This window comes from Struthio camelus, chromosome 11, assembly GCF_040807025.1.
Source record: "Struthio camelus isolate bStrCam1 chromosome 11, bStrCam1.hap1, whole genome shotgun sequence".
NCBI classification, from domain to species: Eukaryota; Metazoa; Chordata; class Aves; order Struthioniformes; family Struthionidae; genus Struthio; species Struthio camelus.
Window position 1 is genome coordinate 23,324,447 of NC_090952.1, and position 22,320 is coordinate 23,346,766.

The following is a 22,320-nucleotide window of genomic DNA, read 5'->3' on the forward strand; positions in this document are numbered from 1 at the left end:
TAAGTAAACCCGCATTTTCCTTACCAAGCTACAAAAATAATGCCAAATTTGGTTTCTCTGAACAATCTCAAGTACATTAAATCAAGGCTTATTAAATATTTAATGAACTGAAAACACGTTAAATATCTTAATGTAGTTACTATTGCTAAATATTATTAAAGGTATTTATTTCTTAAATGCGTTAAACCTAATCTACATACCTCTGCCAAGCAAAAAGTTTGCTACCTAAAATTTCATCGTAATTATGTAAGCAAAATTTACTAGAAAGAAGTATAGTGCACTGGGCTCTGGTTGCACTAGCCATCGTTATACCCGGGAACAAGAAATGAGAAAAGAAACATACCAGTAGGTAGTAAGGAGGCATTGTTTTTAAGTAGTTGTCAAAAGCCTGTCGCCACTTCAGATTTGGTTTAAGTTTGTGAACCTTAAACAAGTCATCTGCAACAAGGAAAACAACAAAACAGGGTTTCATTTATCTAGTCTCAGACCATTAGCGCTATTCAAAATTCAAGGTGCCACGTTTCCCCCCTTTTCTTCCCACTCCTTCATCTCCTAATGGGGCTTCCCCACAAAAAACTGTCCTTAACCTTAGGTTTGAAGAGTGTTGAATCCCCAGTCCTAGCTGCAGTAGATACTCTGGAACGATTCCTCGTTTCAGGCAAACTTTCAAGGTATGCCAGACTCCTCATTATAGTAAGCTTACAAGGTCTGCCAGAATCTTAAATACTGCACACAGCTACTAGTAACGTGGAAGGTGTAACAGATCCACCTGCTAGAGGGTTTTTAACCTCCCTCAGCGCTCTTATGCATCATCATGGACTCTCTGCATCTGACTAAACCAAACAACATTCATTTGGTCCAATTTCCATTTTCAAAATAGCTTTTGTTCAACCTGTATGATGAATTCGATCCTTGCTTCCAATAAAAATATCAGTAGGTATCAGAGGGGAGGAAAAGAAAAGAGAGCAAAAAAAAAAAAGAGAGAGAGCAGGGAATCCTTATGGCGAGCTTTGCTGGACTCCGCTGGTAACAGCGGCAGCTGTTCCTGGCAGAGGAGGAGTATGCCTCCAGCCCCACCGCCTACCTCTTGCCAGAGCAGCAAACTCTCCCACGGATGCAGACAAGAGACTGTAATTAGCTACACAGACTGTTTGATGCCGTTTACAAAAAGGGCAACCAGACACATTACTTTCTTTGGACACTGTTTTGGAAACACCTTGCTCACACTAGACGTGTGCCTATCCCTGTTCAGGAGTCACTGACTTGGAGCATGTACCTATTTGCTACGTACACTACAAACTGTAACAGCGATCTCCAAACATCAGAAGTGAACATGGCCTCCTGCAGTTTATCTTTTGAGATTATAATTTGTCAGTTGGGATCAAGTGTCTTCTTAGTAGGCCTGTAATATGCTGGCAAAGGAAGGCTAGTGGAAGTATATACAGGACTGGAGAAAGGGAGGTCCAAAAACTAACTGAGGAGAGCTGCAGGAGGAGACAGGGACATGGGGACATGTACAGAAGAGGGTGAGAGAAAGACAGATGCAGCAAGGAAACTGTTTTCTCCAGATTGAGCTTTCAGGAAGATATATTTGGAGAAGAAAATTTGACTTGCATAGTATTCTGCATAAATAGAACAGATATTAAGATACGATTTTCCAAGTTCTCATTGTCAAACCACATTTAATTACAGGTATTTTCCAATCTAAATGAATTCCATATCACATACAGAAACTACTCTACAGCTGCTCTAATTATTCTCTTTCTGGCCTGAAGGAAGCGGGGTGGAGCTTGACAAGACAAGCCAGAACTCCATTTCTCAATCTCAATATACCGCATGCTTAGTGCTATTATCCAGGAGAACCTGTGATAATATTCTGACACATGGCAAATGTAAAATAATATCCATTCTTATCTTATAAGCCTATTAGCTTTTTGTAGCAAAATGGAAGTTAAACTATACACCCCTCTCCCAAAAGTCCATGAAAAAAACACTAAAACCCTGCAAAGTGTTGTTATAATATGCGCTAATACTTTAAAGTCTGTAAGTCGGTTATGAGTATAGCTTAAAACTCAGACTCCGTATCATCCATTTTTTACTGTCTGATTTCTTACACTGACACAACCCCGCAAGTCTGACAGGGCAGCCATTCTTAGGCATAGACGTTCACAAAACGTACTGGTTCAGCTAGCCCTAACGCTTGACCCGCAGCATGGCTGTGGCCTGAGAAGTCAGCCGCAGAAGCGCCTCTCTGATCTCTGCTATCCAGAAAAAGAAGTTCTGACATGTAAGTAGAACTTCAGCAAAGATCCATCCTATTTACAATGAGAGCCTGCCAGCAGCATGAACTCACTGCAAGAACTCCTACCTTCTAGAAGGAAGAAAGTCACAGTGGTAAACATAACTACAAGTTTTAAGGAAAGCATCACCAGCAACATCTTACCTGCCTCTGTTGCAAGAGTTCAAGACAGTTAGGCACTTTTTTTTCCAGCAGAATGCAACACAGGCACTTGAAATGTACTTTTTCCACTGTGCCCTGGGCTGCATGTGAGCGTTTATATACGTAGGCAAACAACTGATAACTCAGTTAACTATTTCTTTTATAGATTAAATTCAAGACCTTTGTAAATAAAATTCAAAACTATTGAAAGAATCCTTTGAGAAAATAGTTTTAGTCCAGCCTATTGATTTCCACATGCTATTCTCGGCATAGTCCAAAAATCACTTAATACAAAATTCTTTTCACTTCTGCTAAACTCAAAGGGAGCCAAAAGCACTGGATAATTTGGAAGATGGTATCAGAAGCCACGAGGAAAGAGCCACAAGCTGTAACAATTCAAGAGAATATAGGTAAAACTACAGAAAGATCAGTTAATTTAATCTGTGTGTGCCACAAATAGTCTTCACCCACAACCCACCAAATTGTGACAAAGAAGATACTAATACACATCTTTAATACTCTGTACCGCCTTAGGGGGCTTGATGTACTTTCAATCTTGGTGAACAGGGTAAAGAACGAAACAAAAACAAACAACAGCAACAAAAACAGGCAAGCTTAATAGTTTCGTTAAGCTGATTACCAAAGTAGCTCATGTGACAAAAGACTAGTTCAGAACAACAGGTTGTATCGTGTAGCGCAAACTTAAAACTTAACCTTTTTTTTTTTTTTTTTTTTTTAAAATCACCACCCACATAAAATTCCACCTTAACAAGTACAACGCTATTTCCTGCCCATTCCTATAATTCTCTTAGCTTTCCAATGCCTCTACGCTAATAGATAAGCTCCTTCATTTTGAGAAGACACTCATCACTTTACATTCAGAGAAAGTAATATTTTTGGCTAGATTGTCTGCAGGGAAAGATAAGGAGCTACAAGGTAAAAGAGCATCCAGCTACCAAAAAGGTAGTGCATTATTCTCTTCTTCCATTGGTACAAAGTATTTGGTCCCCCCACTCCCAGTGCAATAGCACATTATGCTTACATTTGTGAGAATGACAGCCCTTGGTTTCCAAAATATAAAACCATTATTTATAGGCTTTCTCCAGGAGCCTATAAAAACATCAAGGAAGCTGTCCACGTTGCAGTCCTTCATGGGCAGACCTCTTCTAAACGCTCATTCGTCTGCCTATTTAGTCCCATGGAGAAAGGCTATTAACCACCTCATGGTATTCGCATCATTGCTATTTCACCACTGCTTCTGCTGATACTCCCAGTGAGTAAGCCCAAACTCTGTCCATCAGTGCCTGCACTTTCACTAATACTCCTAGGAAGATCAGTCAAAAAAACATCTTAGGAAAGGCAGCAGCACTCAGCAGCACGCTCATCTTCACTAAGCTCTAGCTCTAAACCCTCGTTTGACTTCTCCTGTATGAATCTGGCTGTACAATTGTTTTGAAACAGAAAAATATCTTAAGAGTATAATGGCTTTGCTAATATCAAAGACAACAGTCCTCCAAGAAGAAATTTCTATAATCCCTAGGTGACATACTCAGCATCGAAGTACATCCTCATTCACCTGTGAAAAGCACCACTGCACCCCTATCTCCTCAGTTCTCAGAGCATGCCACTACTGCAAACAAGTCACGATGGCTCTCTCTAGTCTTCCTTAGTAGTTGAAAGAGAAGGAGCAGTTTAGCTGCAACAGCACTTTCCACGTAATCTGTCTTCTCTGTAAAAGAGCTAGAGACCAGAGTCTTGTCAGCCAACCTCTCCCCCACAGTGCATGGGTCAGGATAACAATGAACTGTGTAGCCGCACTGTTTTATGAACAGCCATGTTAAGCGGCTCCTTACAAAGCTTCAGATTCTAAGAGCAGATCCATGACGTTACATGCTATAGCATTCCCAAATCCACTCTTGCAGAAACTGAGAAATCAATCACTCGATCTATAGGATGTGGTACAATTTACATCCTTCAGTTGTGGACCACTACAGCTGTTTCAGTTCACTCAAGCAAGCATCACCGGAAGGCTTCCTCATGCATGCCTATCCTGTCTGTCTTTTAGGGCTGTCTCTTACATTATTTTCCAAAAATAGGATCTATAGTCCTTCTGCTCAGGAATGCAGAAGGAATATAGAAATGCAGGAAACTTAATCATCTTGCTCTCTGCTTATAATGCTTGAACACACGTAAGCCACTTGGTAAGAGAGTTGAACGCTCACAGAATGGTTCAGAAAACTGTACGGTACAAACGAAACAGTTGCAGGGCATTTTGGGTTTATTCCTTCAACAGAAGGAAGGGAAAAATATCATCCACGGTACTATCCCTAGGTAAGTCCCACTCTTCAAATACAATATTCTACCGTTATGGCAGCAGCCACTAGAACCTTGTTGATGGAACAGTATGGGTGGTAGTGGCTGCACAGAGCAGACTTCGCTCCTGCGCTTGGGAAGTTCTCACATCCTTTTTAATGGGGTGAGAGCAGGGAAAGATTGGTTTTGTACACTCAAGTCCTTGACTGAAACATCACTATCCATTATTGCTATGTATCAAGCTTATTATAGTCGTAGCCATTTTCTGCATTGGTAAGTAGAAAAGCGGCCAGATCTGCTTTTAGATTTAATGTATATTCTACAGAATTTAATTCCACCATGCCTTAGAGAGCAAGGATTAGAAAAGTCCCAGAAAAAAGATCTGACTGTAACCCTTTTGTGTATCTGTTTGTGTTAACAATACGGAATACACAGTATTTGTATTCTAGAGAAAACATCCAGTTTACAACTCAAACAGCACGGAAGCTTCACATTCTCCTTTAAACAGACCTAAATTTCTGACGATGTGGGATACCAGGTAGTTGCGAGTGAACTGCAGAACAGCACTACCAATATTGAAGAGGAGCCTTTGTCCATAAAGCAGGAAGAGCTTTAGATCCCTGCAAAAAAAGGCAGGGGGAGGACGTGGATTGCCAGGAAAGACACGGCAGAACCGCAAACGCCAGCATCAAAAGCACACCAAAACGAACAGGGAAATTCACTTGGTATCAAAGACGACGACTTCACTAGTGGATTTGCAGCAGTAGCTCAGCAGCAGGCTCACAGAAACCATAATTTAGTCTAAAAGTAGGATACTTGCACACTTTGGGACAATTATTAGGCTGTGTGGATGATTATACAAGACAAATTCATATTACCAACAAGCATAAATTTTCTTTTTTGATTATGGCCAGGATTATGAGAAAGCACTCCTGAATTGTTTTTCCTAGAACTGAATGCAACAGTCTTGTGTAAGATATAGTGAGAGTCAATGTTAATTAATTCTCTTATATCTTCACTGTTATTCTGTATCACTAAGCACACCCACAGAAAACAAAAAAGCCCTGCAGCAGCCCTGCAGCATCTACAGCTAAAAGGTTTACTACCACCCATAAACCTACTCTCTCTGCAGTTATCTTTTTGCCATGGGAACCAGAACCCTTACAGCCACAATCATTACGGCACCTATTCACGCAGCACCTTTCCGTACTGTCTTTCCTGTAGAAAGCAAGTTCATTATGGGAATGAAAGACACAGGTCCTTTGGGCAGGGAAGAAACGTGGGCTGCTTCATTGCTGTTTCGCTTTACTACTCTGAACTGCATCAGGGAATTTCCCTTTTCCCAACACCCATAAGAAACCCTGCATCTGATCTTCCAGTCAAAAATTAGCTGCTGCAAGAGCAACTACAGAACCTGGATACACCACACCCTAAATGAGGGAAAAGAATGGAGGTTGAAGCTTACTCCAGGTTAAGGAAGAGGCTACGTGTCTAGGAGGTGAACAGCATCAAACATGCACTGGAAGCAGGTAGCTCTCCTCCTCTGCTGGAGAGAAAAAAAGGGAGAGGGGGTATGAAAATCCTCTCCTCCCAAAGTATATTAAAGAGTTTGCAACATTCTCTACTCTCTGATCTCCATTATTTTATAATGTCTCAAACTAAGGCACAAGACTAGCCGTTATTGTTTTTTTTTTTTTTTTTTCTCCATTCTGAGGTAGTTATATCAGCAGACTAACGTAAATTTATTACCTACCTAACAACGGAAGTAAAACAGGATAGTTGTAAGGCATCACAAAGAGGTTTACACAGGTTAAAGTAGTGCTTGCTTTTAAATACCCGAACGGATGGCCAAGTTCGCTGTATTTTCCGCTGCTGCTCACAAATACCTGATAAAGAATAAAAGGTATCACTGTATTGTAAGAACAGAGAATATTAAGCACAGAGCATTTAAAATTAAAATCAATCCGAATCCAAGTCCATTAAAACAACAGATTATCAAGAACCGCCAAGCTGGAGGTTGCACACACCAAAGTGAGCATGCACTTACACTCCTCGGTCATAAAACTCAGACATGCAACATTTAGTATACCCCCAGTGTGGAACTGCTCTTCACAGTATAATCTTTAGTGAGCCTATTTTCAAGTGATGCTCTGAATAGCTTTCTAACTATTTAAAACAGGTTAAAGGACACCTGTTGAAGGTATGTTAAAAAAGCAATCCATTTAAAATTAGTCCTCTGACTCGCATATAAAATAGTACAACTAAAATTTACAATATTGATAAATCAAAAAATTTAGAACTTTTTAAACATACACATTTCAAACAAATATTCAAGAAATTTCTCTTAATTATGCAAAATGTCAACATTCTTGATTTTGATTTTTTTTTAAATTAGGCATAGGAATATTAACCTTGGGAAAAAAGTATTCTCTATTTGCAAACAAGGATTTCAACAGGATGAAGGTGGTACATATTCTCATTGGGACACTCAAAATAATCCATATTTAACCAAAAATAGTTTTTGTAAGAAAATAAACCTTAGAGTAAAAAGGAATTTTTTTCCCCTCTGTTTTTTTCCAGGCATTTTTTACTTGGATGGATTTGCTAAATGGTGTCTACGATAATTAGCCTATTTCTCTAGTTTGTAAGGGTCTGGTATGCAGCTGGGAAAATAAAAGCCATTTTTGAAAGAGAGCAGAGAAATTTAAAAAAACTGAGATTGTTTGGAGGACTTAGGCAAATAATATACCTACGAATGTATTAAAGACATTTGGGCAATTAACTTGTTAAAAGTAACTTCAATTTCTCTTCTAAAAACGGTTTTTATATTTGCAGTTAAGTTTTAATATTTATTGGAAGTGGGATGGAAATAAAAATAAAGAGACACACACTTCACAAACCCTTTCCAGATTACACTAACCAAACTCCTGGTGTACCTATTGAGCTATCCTTTACAGGAATACCACAGGGAAGGTAATTAGAAGCTTTGTTTTATAGAAGATGCAGAAACAAGTCACTCTTCCAAAACCACTGAAGGAGTGTGCGGCAAAGGATTGCAACAACAGAACACTGACGTCTTCAAGGCCAAGCTAGTTGCCAGTCTAGTCAACAAGATAACAGCTTCCATCCAGTTCCTACTAGTAGCTTCAACCACCTAGTGGAAATTGTTACCTAATCAATATCTACAGGTGTGACGGAAACTAGTGCTAGTTTTTCCTGTAAGCAAACGGAAGCCTGCAAGAGAATTTCAATTTAGCCAAAAATGCAGCCCCGGGGACACATTTCTTAGCAAAAGGTGATGGGACCTAAAAACAGAATTAAACAAACTTACAAAGCCTATAGAGACACCTCCTTTCTAATAGAATTACCAGAAGTTAGAATGCTGTTAACTGACACCATGACATGTTTCTTCTCATCAGCCACAGCGTCTGACATCAGACCCTTGCTCCGGAAGCGTACAAAGTCTAAGGTGCTGCTACTTTATGATACTTCTAGAATCAAGTAAAGGTCAAGTACCTGCCAGCAGGTATGGGGAGACTTCCGTTCCAAGATGTATTGCGTTAAGGGTGAAGGCTCTAGCTCATACTTGTCAAAAGGAAGCTTGTCTATTACCATTGGTTCACAATCAACACAGGAGAACCTCACAACGGGGTGAGCTGTGCGTGGAGGCTAAAAGGAAGGGGAAAAACATAACACATCAATTGTTCAATATTAACAGTGAACAAGCCAACCCTCTTTATTTGAGAGGGAGGGAGGGAGGGAGGGAGGGAGAGAGAGAGAGAGAGAAAGGGGCAGAGAGAAAGAGAGACGCTCATAAGCATACATTTAACAATCCTGTGAGCCTAAACTCTCAGTTTCCATAATTTCCTTTAAAAATAAAAATAGGGCATAAGCTCCTACACTGTGATATCAATTATCTAAATATTTCTCTAACTTAAAGAAAAACAACAACATTGGTACACACATTCTTCCCATCAAGAGAAAAATATGGTTAATATTTAACTATTTATCTCTATATTTAAAAGCCTCGTTAGTCAATCCGTAATATGACAAATGATTTAAAGAAAACTTCAGCTCTGCCTCCCAGCTTGATGCTCACAGAACTATACATGTGAATTTGTGCTCACTTCATGAAGAATATTGCAAGATACTCCCTGCTGAGTTTGATTTTTTTCCCTCCTGAATCATGGTCGGGGGGGGGGGGGGGGGGAGGGATTGTGAGGAAGGGTACCTTGAGCACTTGCAAAGTGCAGAAACGGAATATGCCTGACAGGAAAGAAATATTTAGAAAGGCTATTAAGACATGCCAAAAGCATGACCATTTCAGAAGGAAAGGGAGAAATGAATGCTGTTCTCTCCTCATTTTCCAAATGATGCAAATCTTCCCTTACAGTTTTAATTCTTCCCGCCAGTGAAAAGAGTCCATATACAAAGTACTGCTAAACAGACAAACACAGTGGATTTTCTATCCTCCTGAATAAAAATCCTCCTTGCTCCATCTGAATACCTTTTATTAAGCTTCTGATTAAAATTTAAAAGGCTCACTATGACCTGTGGTATAAGAATTTAAAAGCTTATAAAACTGAACGGTAAAAACTGTTTACCAAAATAGCTCACCAGATACATGGCAGTAACCTTTTCACATCCAAAATGTATCACAGCATAGGATATCTACATTAGATTATAGTATCCTGTGTTAACAACAGTTTGAACTGCTCCTTTCAAGCAAAGTTAGATCATATTGCTAAACAGAGAGTCAAAGATTACGTTATTATTCATTTTCAGTTGGTTTATTAGACACAATTCTTTTTTCCAGTTCTAATTTCACTTACCAGTGTTGGTGAATTCTGATCAGGCCAAAAAGATTCTGGGATTGGCCAATGTCCAACAGGAACACCAGTCTTAGGGTTAGGCCGTACATAAATGAGCTTATGACAACTATGCCACGGTTGAGAAGTAAATGAATTGATGGGCCTGGATGAATCAACAAGTCCATCTAAAATTTAAACAAAGCAAAATAACAACAAAAAAAGAAAGCAAATAACAACAGGGCACCCATTTGTTTCCCAGCAAAACTTCTCTGTTAGCAACCAATGTGTTCCGTTACATTTTTTTTTCAAAGACGTACAGGTCTTTGCATCAGTGACTGGAAAAGCTAAATATCATCGTGTAAAACAGAATCATCTGAGAAACAATGATAATCTTTGCCCGCTTCTACCCTCCCGCATCTGTGGCACAGCAGTTAGATAATTAGCCCAGTAAGGCATACTCACATATTGTGGAAAAAGTGTTTTCTTAAGTTCAGTACTTAAGCTTTGTGGAAGAGTCAGATGCAGTTTGCAGAAGCAGTTTTTGTCACATTAGTTAATAAGAATGTCACAGTTCACAAACCCTGCTATCTAATGCAAAGAGCGCTGTTCTCTGCCAGTTCACTGTATGCACCAACACACATTCCTCTTCACGATGAGGGGAGGGCAGGTTTGTAGCAATACAGAATTTTAGAATTGGCTTCAGAACTCTGTTCTTCAGGGCAAACGGCACAGCAAAGATAACCCATTTAAAGAATCTTTTTCTTTTATAAACATTTTACACTACTAATTTGTCCTGCTTTAGAGACAGCTAGGCAATACTATGCAAAATGCCTTTCAGTATAGTTCTCTGCATTATATACACAACAATCTTTATAGCTTTGGTAAGTCCCATCAAATTTATCTCTAGTTTAGAACTCCCTTGATTCACATAAAGATGGAAACCCTCAACATTTTTGTACACTCGTATCCACAGTATGTCATCATGTAAATGTGACAAGAGGTTTAAGAAAAAAAAAAAAAAAAGAAAAAGAAAAAGAAAAACCACCCAATTCCACCAGCTGTTTTACCACGTAGGTGAACATTTGTACCAACAGAAACCAGGGACTTTGCTAAGGTGCCAGCCTGCATGCACTGCATTAGAGGCAAACCCTAAGCATACGTCCAAGAAAATGACATTCATGTAAGTAAAAGGAGGAGGAAAAAAAATAAGGCAAGAAAAAGGTGATTAAAAATGAAAGCAAGGATAAAACTGACTGTGCTAGGATGCTCAGAGGAACCTAAAAGCTATTACACTTCTAACATTCCAGGAATGCCCTCATTTTCTAAACATGAACTGGTCAGCTCGCTCTCTCTCCTTCATTTCAGTCGCAAAATTCTGCAAATCTAAAAAAAACCGTTCCACGTTAAGAGTACACACTTTTTCCCCTATTAGGCATTTTACTTGCAGCTAGCAAAATAATTCCTTGTTCTTTGAGCATATTTTTTCACTTGCCGCTAAGAACATTCAATTTAAACTAACTGTTTTGTGATCAATTAGCAGAATGAAAATGCCCAGAAACTGAAAAATGATATTAGAGATGTTTAAGGACTTAAATACACTACTCCTGAATTTAATTAATTAAAAAGCAAGTTTTGACAGCACTGGAATCGGTACCATTTCCTGCAAATACTCACTCCCCCTTCTTGCTTCCTTCAGAGGCGAGAAAAAAGTGACTGGAAAGCTAGCAAGCTGGTAAAAGATCATCCATACAAACATATGCAAACATATGGCATCATTCAACTTATTGAGGATTAAACTAACACTGGTAAAAATTCAGCAAAGACAAGACTAAACAAATGCGTGCAACTCAAAGTTATGAAAAGAATATCCACAATGATTTGGGGTATTTAAATAGATTCCAGAGCTCTATCACCGAAGCACGTAAGACTTTTATATGCCTAATCACTTTTTTGGATTATATTAAACCTCTGATGCATCCTGTAAGGTACAGTGAAAAGAAGGCAGAAAGTAAATTTAAGGACTTTAGGACATCAGCATGCATACAAAACATTTCTTTTCAAGTACTACAGGAAAAAAAAAAAAAGACATAGTTACTATACCTTCTCCAATAGGAGCTGGATCTGGTCCTGACTTTTCAAAGTTAATAACAACTCCACTTTGAACTTTTTGAACTAAGGACTCTAAACATTGATTCAACATTCTTTGTGTCCGAACGCAGTAGGAACGACCTATACAAGAGATAAATTGCGCAAGGAAAATATGAAAGCAAGGTTTGGGCAATCTTAATTAAGGAATACATTTTGTTACATAATCACATTGTCAAGGCTTTCAACTTTACCTAAAATAATAGCAAACTTAGTAAAAGCCGATGTAAAACTCCAAGTACTTTTCAAATGCAAACACAACCAAGGAAAACCAAACTAGTATTTATTATCTCATGAAGTCTCATTAGTGGAAACAAGCCTTGAAGGCTATATATCAGGCTGGTCCAGACTGGGTTTATAAAGGTCCTTAAGAACCTCCGATTTCACCAGGACTTCCTAACTCATCCGCTTTCATCTCTCCAGACCTAATCAACTATAATTCAACCCTTAACATCCCCTCCCAAGTAATATTTTTTTCAAGCAACAACTTAGCAAGAATTCTGATGAAGATATAGAGGAGCAAACTCACTCCAGAATTAACTCTCTTAAAATTATATCCAGCTTATTAGCTGTGCAGCAGAATTAAGCTCTCAACGTTACCTGTCCCACTCACTCAACATTTAAATAACAAATCTCACGGCTGAGCAAAGCCAACCTCTGCAAGGACAACCTAATTCTCCAATCCCTCCTACTGCTGCATCAAGGAGATCCTCTCAAATCTAGAAATCTGAAAAAGGAATGTGGCTTATTTTAGAGTTTTCCTGTGCTACTGGAAAACCAAGCTCAAATTGCACCACAAAGATCCACACGGAACCTGACTAATCTGTACATGGCGTTTAAAGGGAGAAAAGCAAGAGGTAAAGTTGAATCAAAGAAAAAGAACATTTTAAGTCAGATACCAAATGTAAATGAGAGCCAAGTGATGTTCAGTTACCTCCTGTGACTTCACACATCTGTGTGATGGCAGATTCATCAGTAGGCACACTCCCAAGCTGCTCTGGTTCAGCAGATGCAGCTCCTGGCAAACGCAGCACTAGAGCAAACAGCCTTTGATCCCAACGAAATGGTTCTTTGGTTAGTTCACTTCCAGGCAAAGGAGAGTTCAAAGGAAGATGAAGCTAGCAAAATAAGATTTGAAGAACATTCTCAAGTATTTGACAAAGTCACCTGAAAACATAATACTCAAGTTTTTAATTACTTTGTAAGCAAGGACCTGATTTTTTTCTCCTATCCTCTAGTTCATCTGAAGTCATAGTTTGGAAACACATACGGACTATGAATTTGGTGACCACACAATGACAACACAGCCAGTTTCTTTTCTCTAAAAAATAGGTTGATGAATGAAATGGAAGTACTATTCACAGCAAAAAAATGCAATTGATAGTCATCGCAGCATAGTACCAACTTGCAAGATCATAATCTGAATGAATCTAACACAAGTTTACCTCCTCTTGAACTCCAGCCGTATTTGTCAGTTTGTTTCCATCTGTGATGGTAATTAAAATAGATGGCTCCAAAAAGAATGGATTCCTTCCCTAGAGATGAAAGCACAGGAACACTAAGAGTAATACTCAATTGTAGACTTGTATTTTTGTCATTATAAAATAAGCAGTAAGATGAGCAACCTTTCAGAACAGTCCTGTAATTTTCTTTAAACAGCTGTGGGACTATACAGAACTACCTAAATAGCGCTGCACTGCGCACTCACACACTCCCAATTATTTGCCTGAACACATTTTTTAAATTACTACTCTTTTCTCCAGTAACAGCACCAACCTCCTGTTCCCCACAAAAGCAGTACATAAACTAGTAACAGCACAGAGAACTCCAGGGTACGTTCAGGACACATGTCCTGAACGTATGTGTTTCTCTGCTGCATGTGACAGCAAAGAAAAAAATGAATCATCTTCCAAATTTTAACACACAGCTATCCAACAGAACAATGCATAAAAAATTGTAGAAAGCAAAAAGATAAATTGAACCATAAGAAAAATCACTCCATCAAAAAACACACCAAAACTAAAACGACAGTCTATAAACGGATTTGTTACCTGTCCATAGTTGTCTATTCCAGACACTAATCTATTGAGATTTAGCAAGTCAAATGATGATCTGAGTGCCTGACCAAGGGTTGTTAGTCCTGAAGCTTGCAGATTTTTCAGTTCATTCATAAATGTTGCGTGATTTTCCTTCCATCCAGCCTGAAACAGAAAACAAGAAAGCCTATTAGCTATTTTAGTAACAACCTATGAGTTGTCATTAATGAACTTGGAGCTGTCGTTAATCTCCCTCTGCATCAAAAGTATGATTATATTCCTCATTAACGTATACAGTGCATTGTTTTCTTGCTACATACACCTAATCCATGTCTTACTGCACAACTTGACGTGAAACATACAGCAAGTATACAATGGGATACTGACAAAATACACACACTATCAACTATTTGAAATAATTTACAGCTACCCACCTTCCACCATGAAAACTGCTGTAGAGGTCACGCAACTGATAGAACTATTTGGATTCAGCATGTGAACGTTTTATTAGAAGGAACTCTTAAAATAAATCCAATTTGTAAGTCAGAATAGTAGTTCCCAAAGTAAGAAAAGCAATGATAAAAGGAAGACATGAGCAGCACAGTGTTCCTGCTTCTTCCATCATTTACCCCTTTTCACCCTTCCCTCCATAAATCCAGACTAGAAGAAAAGGATGCATACGCAACATATAATACAAGAGCTGGATTCTAACAGCCAAAATTAAAAACAGGAAAAAAAAAAAAAGGGGGGGGGGGAAGCAGTAATAATGCTGATTGTCATCTTTGCTCCCCGGTCACCTCCTCTCCCTCCCCCCAGTTTCCCCAAATAGGAAGCGTTATTAGCATATAAAATAATAGAGGGCATATTTAAAGAACTATCATCAGTCATTTTCAATATATTCCATCACTACGACTTGCTTAACTTTTCCCTCTTCTTTTCCTGGGTTCATTTCATGCCTTTCAATGCATTATCAAGCATCTTCCATCACTTCTGCATTAAAAACCCCACGATTTTCTCCTAGCTTGATTCAACCCCTAGCCCCATGCTCTCTGACTACATTCTTCTGCCCTAACTTCCCACTGTAAACCTTCCTATGGAGTATTTGCAAACACCTGATGTTTGACCTAGAAAGCAGGCAAGACATACTTTCTGGTCTCCTGCTTCAAGAAAATAGGCATGCAGGCATACGACTGTCTTTTGTTCACAACTTCAGTTGGAGAGTCCTCTCACTAACTATTTCCGTTTCTTTGCTGCCACCCAAACCTTTCCAGAGCTTCTGAATGCAACTTATTACTTAATTCTTTTGGTTGCCCTGAAACCTGCATAACAGCCTCACACCTTGAGAGATGTGCCTGGATTCCTCTGCACCTGAATCTGCCGTTCAAAACCAGACGCAGTTGTAGACCAGCTGCTGGCTCTCAATTCCATGCTTTAGCAGAACTTGCTCTTTTACAGAGGAGAAAATAGGACAAATTTAGAGAAGGCCAGAGGCTTCTCTCCCACATCCCAAAGGCTAGCAGGTGGTGGGCAGAAGCCAGCAGCTGGTAGAAGGTGAAGAGAGCTGTAACACCCAGAAGTTCTGGGTGACAAGTAGTACAAGATCTGGGGGGGGGGGGGCGGAGGGGAGTATAGAAAACCTGCTCACGCATTTGTCTTGGGCCTTTGCTTTTAAACTATTAACAAAAAAAAACCCCACACACTCATGTAAGACAGAACCAAACAATTGTTTAGAGCATTTCGGTATCTTCCACCTCAAAATTTTGGAGATCAAAAAAAAAAAAAAATAGAGTTATCGTTGATAAAGCTTGCAGATAACTCAAAGGAACTGCAGAAAGAGATGAGGACAGATCAACCCTACATCAAGCAGTCCGGATCCTATGGTAAAGCAGACTAACATACACATCGAACAGATGTGATTCACGTTCCTTCTTCCTAAAAAGTCGTGTGCTTCTAGGATGGCAGGCTGCTGTAGAAAACACCGGCTTGTGGGGAATTAGGGCATGATTTAAGCTGCCCCAACCAAAACAAGCAACCCCAGATGTTCACACAGTTATCAGCCTTGCTATCACATCTCGCTGCTTGGACTGTTCTTACAGTAAGCAAGCAGTTATTCACCCAGGCTATCATCTGACAGCACCAGAGAGGTTTCCAGGCTTCACGCGGAATCCTAGTTAGGCAGACAAGGAGAATGATTTCAGACAGTCCGACTTTTCCTGGGACAACCTCTGAACAACAAATCATCCACGGGAAGTAGTTTGTCTCCTCCCTGGCTGCACTGGTGTCAGGAGCAATCACATGCTGACTATTCCACTTCGTGCGAGAATCTAGGAGGACAGGATTTTCCTGCACTTTTTTAAAAACAGTTGCATCCCACTGCCAATTTCTCGTACACTCTGTCGGCTCGGGAGATGGTAATGGAGTAGACAGCAAGTTTTGAGCCATAAACCAAGAAAAGAACGGAGCAGAAACAAAGGAAGAGTTTGACCATCCTGAACGCGAGATGTTCACCCTCTCTGCTTAGCTCTCCGGCCTAAACTAGGAGGATTTATTTTCTCTTTAGAACAATGAAGCACCATAAGGAGAATCAACAAAAACAGTTTTTGGTCAAATTTAGCTCCTTGAACCAGTTCTTCAGGATTTAGATTAGTACACAGGAAAAGAGGAAAATTCTGCAATGGGGCTAAGAGGCAAAATAGACTTTCAGCAGCAGCTCATCATTAAACTGGCCTAGCTTCATCAAACTACACTAAGTTCAAAGGAAACATGTCATGCTGCGCCCAGTCAGCCAAATAAATTTCAATCAAATAGGATCAGTGCACCCTCTCCCTCCCAATCAGAGCGTAACAAAACATGGCATCTCATCAGCTGAGCCTTGGTAACTCCCCCCACACATACTCGCAGCCCAAGGCAAGCATAAGGTGATAGCTTTGTACAACGCTGTGTCACTGCAGGGTATGTGACACGTTCGCACCTGGAAACCACAGGTTCCGATTCCCCTCGTTCCACTCCCCAACTCAACCAGCAGCCACCCAGCCCCAGCCTTGGGATACAGAAGATTTAGCAGAATTTACAGGATTTACAGGGGCTCATTGTTTTGGAGAACAAGACCAATGTGTTAATTATCTTTTTTCAGAATAAAGGAACACCAAATCCCAACAACACCTGTGTTGTCCTTAAAAGACATTTTTTAATGAAGATTTGTAACGAGTGAACCTTAGTAACTTATCTAGTCTCTCTGGAAAAGTCTCCAGAGATGCCGCTATTCTAAGGACTATTCACTTGCTGCTTTCCCTATTCCAAGATCTCTAATGGATAAGCATCTGAACACAGCTGCTTTGTGCCTCTCAGTTCAAAGAGCACAGAGAACCGTAAACTCCTCCAGACCTATTCTTAATGAGGCATCTTGAGACACCTACCAAAAACTCCCAAGCATACCAGAACAGTGCAAATCACATGTAAAACACTGCTCTTGGCACAAAAGGAGAACTATTGCACCCTTAAGTATTTGGTCTACATGTTTCACACTAGAAATGTGCATGACACTTCAGAATACACCTAATGCCTTAAGGATTCCCATTCTTCAAATCCTTTGCTTTGTCAAGCTGAATGAGCTCTCTCCGTACAAACAGGGAGGCTCTCCCCACCCAAAACCCAGAAGGTATCCTTTGACCGAACAGAACAATTACACAGAACTTTTGATTTCTAGGAACACGCAGATACAAGTGAAACTGCTACACTTTGTCTGGCAAAAACACTTATCCAATGAGTCAAGTTTCTTGGGAATAACCAGGTCCTACTTCAAAAAGTGTTTTTCAGTGAGGATTGCTCTTTGAGTTTCTTTATTGCAAAAGCACATTGGGGAGTAAAGCATTTACAAAGGCAGCGTTATTTCTAGGCTCTGATTGAAACGCTGATGAATTTAGTAGTATTTCTTTTTAAAACAGTAAAAGTTCTCACTGATATTTGGAGATTTTGTTATTTTCCACTTCTGAAAACATTTGCTTGGCTTCCAACGCTACTGTGTTTGATCTAGCAGCAGCATAGTTGATTGCCTGCAAAATATGCTGTACTTTTTTCCAGTGCTTAACCAAGTATGCTGAAGATACAAAAGAGTAACTGATCATCATTAGTTTGGCGTCTAGGAAAACTGCTTTTCCATTACATCCTACAGCCTCTCACAGAATCTTGAACTCAAGACAAGCCAGAGGATATCTGTACCTATTCCTCTTACATAAAAAAAAAATAGTACCAGAGCACTTCTCATTAAGTGAACAAGAGCAGAAGATGCAGGATTTGCCTAATTCTATACCTAGTTTCAAATAAAAGTCTGATTAGTTAGCATGCTACATTCTTCAATTCATCCTCAAAACAAGCTTTCTGTATCAAAAATACCAAACTTAATGACAAGAAGGTCTACTGCTGTACAATGTTTCTCCTAGGAAAATTCTAATCAATGAAGTTACAGTAAATAATTAAACATGTATTTCAGGGACAGACACTCAAGTTTGAGAAGTATCCTTTCCTCCTCATTTATACAGTAGACTCATCCTTCAAGTGAAATAAAGAGAGTCAAGTATGTAACACAGAGCATACAGACAACAAGTTCAACAAAAGCACTTTAAAGTGATTAAATAATAATCCTTCCTAAATTCAAAATACTGCCACTAATGCTGCTTAGGAAAAAACACTGCTTCTACATAGTACTACTTTCTTTTGCCAGTAGAGATATTAAGGAGCAAAAAACAAACGTAATTATGAAGTCAGAATTAAACATAATTGTTTAGCTGTTTATGAACCAGTTCTAATATTGAGCGTTGAATTTTTCATCTTCCGTATTGCGTTCGTACTTAGTCACTTTTACACCCAGAATTTATCACTAGTAATCTGAGGGGCTTCTATCTTGCCACAATATTACCATACTATCCTTTGATAACTTATAAGAACAAATAATTTTAGCCAGTATACGCATACCAACAGATTTTTAAAGACAACTAGAAAAAAGCTAGTAGCGTAAGCAAAAGTCCCACCCTTCTTGCTTATGCCAAGAACAGGCAAAAATGCAGTGTCATTTAGCCTTCTGTGTTGATAATTACAAGTTTTGGATACCATCCTATGAAACGCTGAGATCTGGAAGCCCACAAAAGCAGCAGCATACCACTCTCCAGCTGCTGGCTTCTGCCTCCGCAAGTCAATCGTACTGGGAAAACTAAGTCCAGCTGAAAAGTAAAATTTTTTTCTACTGGCTTAGTTTTCAACCGATTCTGTGCCCTGCTCTATTTCGCCACGCAGCTAGAGAAGAATTTCTTCTGCTTCAAAACGCAGGTAAGGTCAAATGGCTTTGAGGCCCAGTAGAGAGGCCCAGAACATCCAACTTTCAGACTAAAGGAAGGATGAAGAATCGAGTGAAGAGAAGGCTCTATTTACCCCAACAAGTCCCAGGCCTATCTGTAAGAAGTATAATTGAGCAGCAAATGACAGTCTTACTCAGAATCAACAGATTAAAAAGAGCTTCAAGATTTAGGGAAAACAGCAATTTCAGTTGTGAGAAGTGGGAAAGCTTACCTTATAAAATGTATTACTTTAAAAAAAAATAACAACCTATGTTCATTATACAACGTAGAACATTATCAAAATACAAGCGAAACATTACCAAGTTTCGGATGTGTTCAACGTGTCATGTTGCAACCCCAGCTACGCTGCCTTAACTCTCATATTTACTGTCTTTATTTTTCTTTAACAATGCAACGTTTTAAGGCAGCATGGCTGACATCAACTATTTCATAACGTGCTTTGGTCAGCCTGTGTGGGCAGACCCAGGGTTTGGACAGTCTGAGCACAAGAACTCCAGGTCCAGAGCACCCTCTCCCCATTTCACCAGCTCCATGCAATCAGGGGGGGCCGGAGCTTTCCAGGGCTTCAAGCCTTTGTTTTTAGTGCTTTTACAGCACATACCAAAAGACACTGGATTATGAAACAGTAGCTTATCGTTTATGGGATTGCTTTCAGATCTGATTCAAAGTATAACACTACCAAAAAGTAATCCTCCAAATTAGAAGATAATTTGGAATCTAGCACGCCAATCACAACAAACCGTTTTGCAGAAGTACGCAATATTTACTTAAACATAGATTTTTTTTTTAAGGTTTTGCTAAAATTTTCCCCAATAGTAAGAACGTGATTTTTAGGTATTATAACACATGTAAGATATATATGTAAGTTTCCGAGTAATTTAAGTCATAATTCAACGTACCCATCTTAGGAAAACATAGGCTAATACAGGATAACATGTCTATGGCATACTGGGTTGTCACTGACACCCATTTGGAAAGACAAGGTAAAATAAGGTAAGACAAATCCAACTGCTGAAACCTTACACCACTCCTGCTATGAAATTTAAGTACCTTGTGAAGAAAATGAAGCCAGCAGAACATTTTGCCTTTCAACTCAAAATGATAAACTTACCAGTGAACAGAGAGATAACTTGAAACTGTAAACGTGACGACCAGTCAAATCTGTTCATGGCTGTGTAAGAATCAAGCAGACAGTTCCCTTCTAGGCAACCGAATTACTCCTTCTGACTCCCCTCAATGCCAGAGGTTGCTCCTTGAACACCAAAACTTAGTCATGTTTCTATAACCTCCTTAACATAGCCCCACCATCGCTCCGCAAGTTCTGCGGCGGGGAATACTCTCCTACGTGAGCTAGAGCTTCCCTGACCCAGCTTCAGTAATTTTAGAACAGGAATTCCAGTAAATACAACACTACCTTTATGTCCAAAACAGTAAGAGAATTAGTCAGCCCAGTTTTGCTACGACAAAATGTAGCCCAGGAGGAGGAGAGGAGTGGTCCTAATACCATTTTTCCTCCCTTCCCTGCTAGGAGCAGTAACACTGCTGGTAGATACAGAACAGCCTATATCCATACTCCTACTTTTTTTATTTGATGCTCAGGAAGGTGTACTACCTGGAAATAGCTCACAGTAGAACAGAAGTATCGATTATGCTATGAAACATCTTTTACAATTTTTCTAACATTTAAAAATCCTAAAATGAGTCAACATAATCACCTAACTTGTTGATTTTCACAAATGTTTGTCTGAACTGTGCAGATGGGGGTGGGGGAAGGAACAGCTCCAAGAGAGGCTTACAAAGACTGACCGCCCTCCAAAACACAGTTATGAATGCCACGTTTGAGGCAACAAGAGCTCTCAGGTTCTGTCTGTACCTTGGCTGCAGAATACCTCTTCTCCAGTGTCAGTACCTGCGTGTTCTCATTATTTTTATGTAACATAGCAGTCATGCAGATGCACAATATCAAATAAACTTGCAAGAGTAATTTTTTTCTTTCTTGGCACAGCACAGCACCGGAACACCCATCTTTCAGATGCGAGATTAGAATACCACCAGAACAGAATGATACTGGCCCAGAGGCCTGCGTTCAACCTATTATCAGAGACCGTGCTGTACACTGTGAGCCAGCTCAGATACAAGCTGTACAGTCCTGGATCTGGAGCACTAGTGAGTGCTGGTAGAGGTCTATCAATGGATCTTAATGGTCCGATATAAAGTTTGTGGGGAGATGAGAAAAATTTGACGGGATCAAGCAAGGTGGGGAACTGCTATCTCTATGTTACGCTCTCTAGCGCACAGTAAATCATTCGTATTATTAGTTTTGTTCCCCACTGTTCTCGTCTCCCCTTGCCTTAGGTAAGTTTGAAGCACAAAAAGCTGTTACTCTAATCCTTCCCTGTAACAAACGAGGAAGGCAAACACGTCTTGGTTAACAAGCTAGCGGAGCCTGTATTTAGATTTTCACAGGAAAGGCTGGTTTTGCAAAGCAGAGTGTTCAGTGTAAAGACTAGGCATGACCCTACTGCAGACCACAGAAATGAGCCCTACTCTCTCAGGCAGGTATACACTGCTGTTTACTAAGAGATGAGCCTAGGAAAAATATCTTCTCAGAATACTGCATATATTTCTCATTGAAGGAATATTTAAATTCGTGAATTCACTATCCACTACAACTTTCCTCAGTAAGCCCACAGGGTACTCATATATAATGAAGAGACTGAAATAGTCACTCGCTCCTCCTTATATTAGGGATAGTGACAGGCAGGTTAGAAATGTAAGGCTAAAGCATTGTGAATAGTAAGCAAATTGTTTCTTTCTGTCAGTTATTTCTGCTATTTTTGTGAGACACTGGAACTGAGAGTGAGTAGTCAAGGGCTTCTTTAAACCCAGGTAGGACTGTTTTGACAAATTTTATTATTATTAAAACACTTACTATTATTCACTCCCACTCAAATAACCTATAAAAGTTTAATAGGCAAAAAACTTCTCCAAGAGAGCAGAAAAGCATAAGCTACATAAATACATCTTCAGAAAGAAGACACTCAAGAAGAGCAGACAATTCTTTTAATCTCCCAGTTTGAGACATTTTGTTTGACAACACAGAATTTTTCCAGAAAGCTGTTACCTGTATGCCATCTCCCTCCGTTTCCAGGCACCACGAGTATTCCAATTTTCTCCAGCTCAGGACAAAGTAATGTAGCTCCATACCCTGCACAGTTAGACAC

The 22,320-nt window shown here is 39.6% G+C and overlaps 1 protein-coding gene across 10 annotated transcripts in view; it reads right to left on the reverse strand.

The window, feature by feature from the left end:
* Positions 1 to 22,320, reverse strand: part of LOC104150567 (integrator complex subunit 6-like) — a 66,245-nt gene that overhangs the window by 8,849 nt on the left and 35,076 nt on the right. For all 10 annotated transcript variants that reach the window (XR_011143527.1, XR_011143526.1, XR_011143529.1 and 7 more), the window contains 8 exons: positions 13,761 to 13,910; positions 13,155 to 13,244; positions 12,644 to 12,827; positions 11,665 to 11,793; positions 9,586 to 9,749; positions 8,270 to 8,422; positions 6,507 to 6,639; positions 344 to 438 (listed from right to left, as the gene is read on the reverse strand). Coding sequence is in view for 4 of the 10 variants with exons in the window: in XM_068957322.1 (XP_068813423.1) it covers positions 344 to 438; positions 6,507 to 6,639; positions 8,270 to 8,422; positions 9,586 to 9,749; positions 11,665 to 11,793; positions 12,644 to 12,827; positions 13,155 to 13,244; positions 13,761 to 13,910 (1,098 nt within the window). In the remaining 6 variants the exon portion in view is untranslated. The remainder of the gene's footprint in view (positions 1 to 343; positions 439 to 6,506; positions 6,640 to 8,269; positions 8,423 to 9,585; positions 9,750 to 11,664; positions 11,794 to 12,643; positions 12,828 to 13,154; positions 13,245 to 13,760; positions 13,911 to 22,320) is intronic.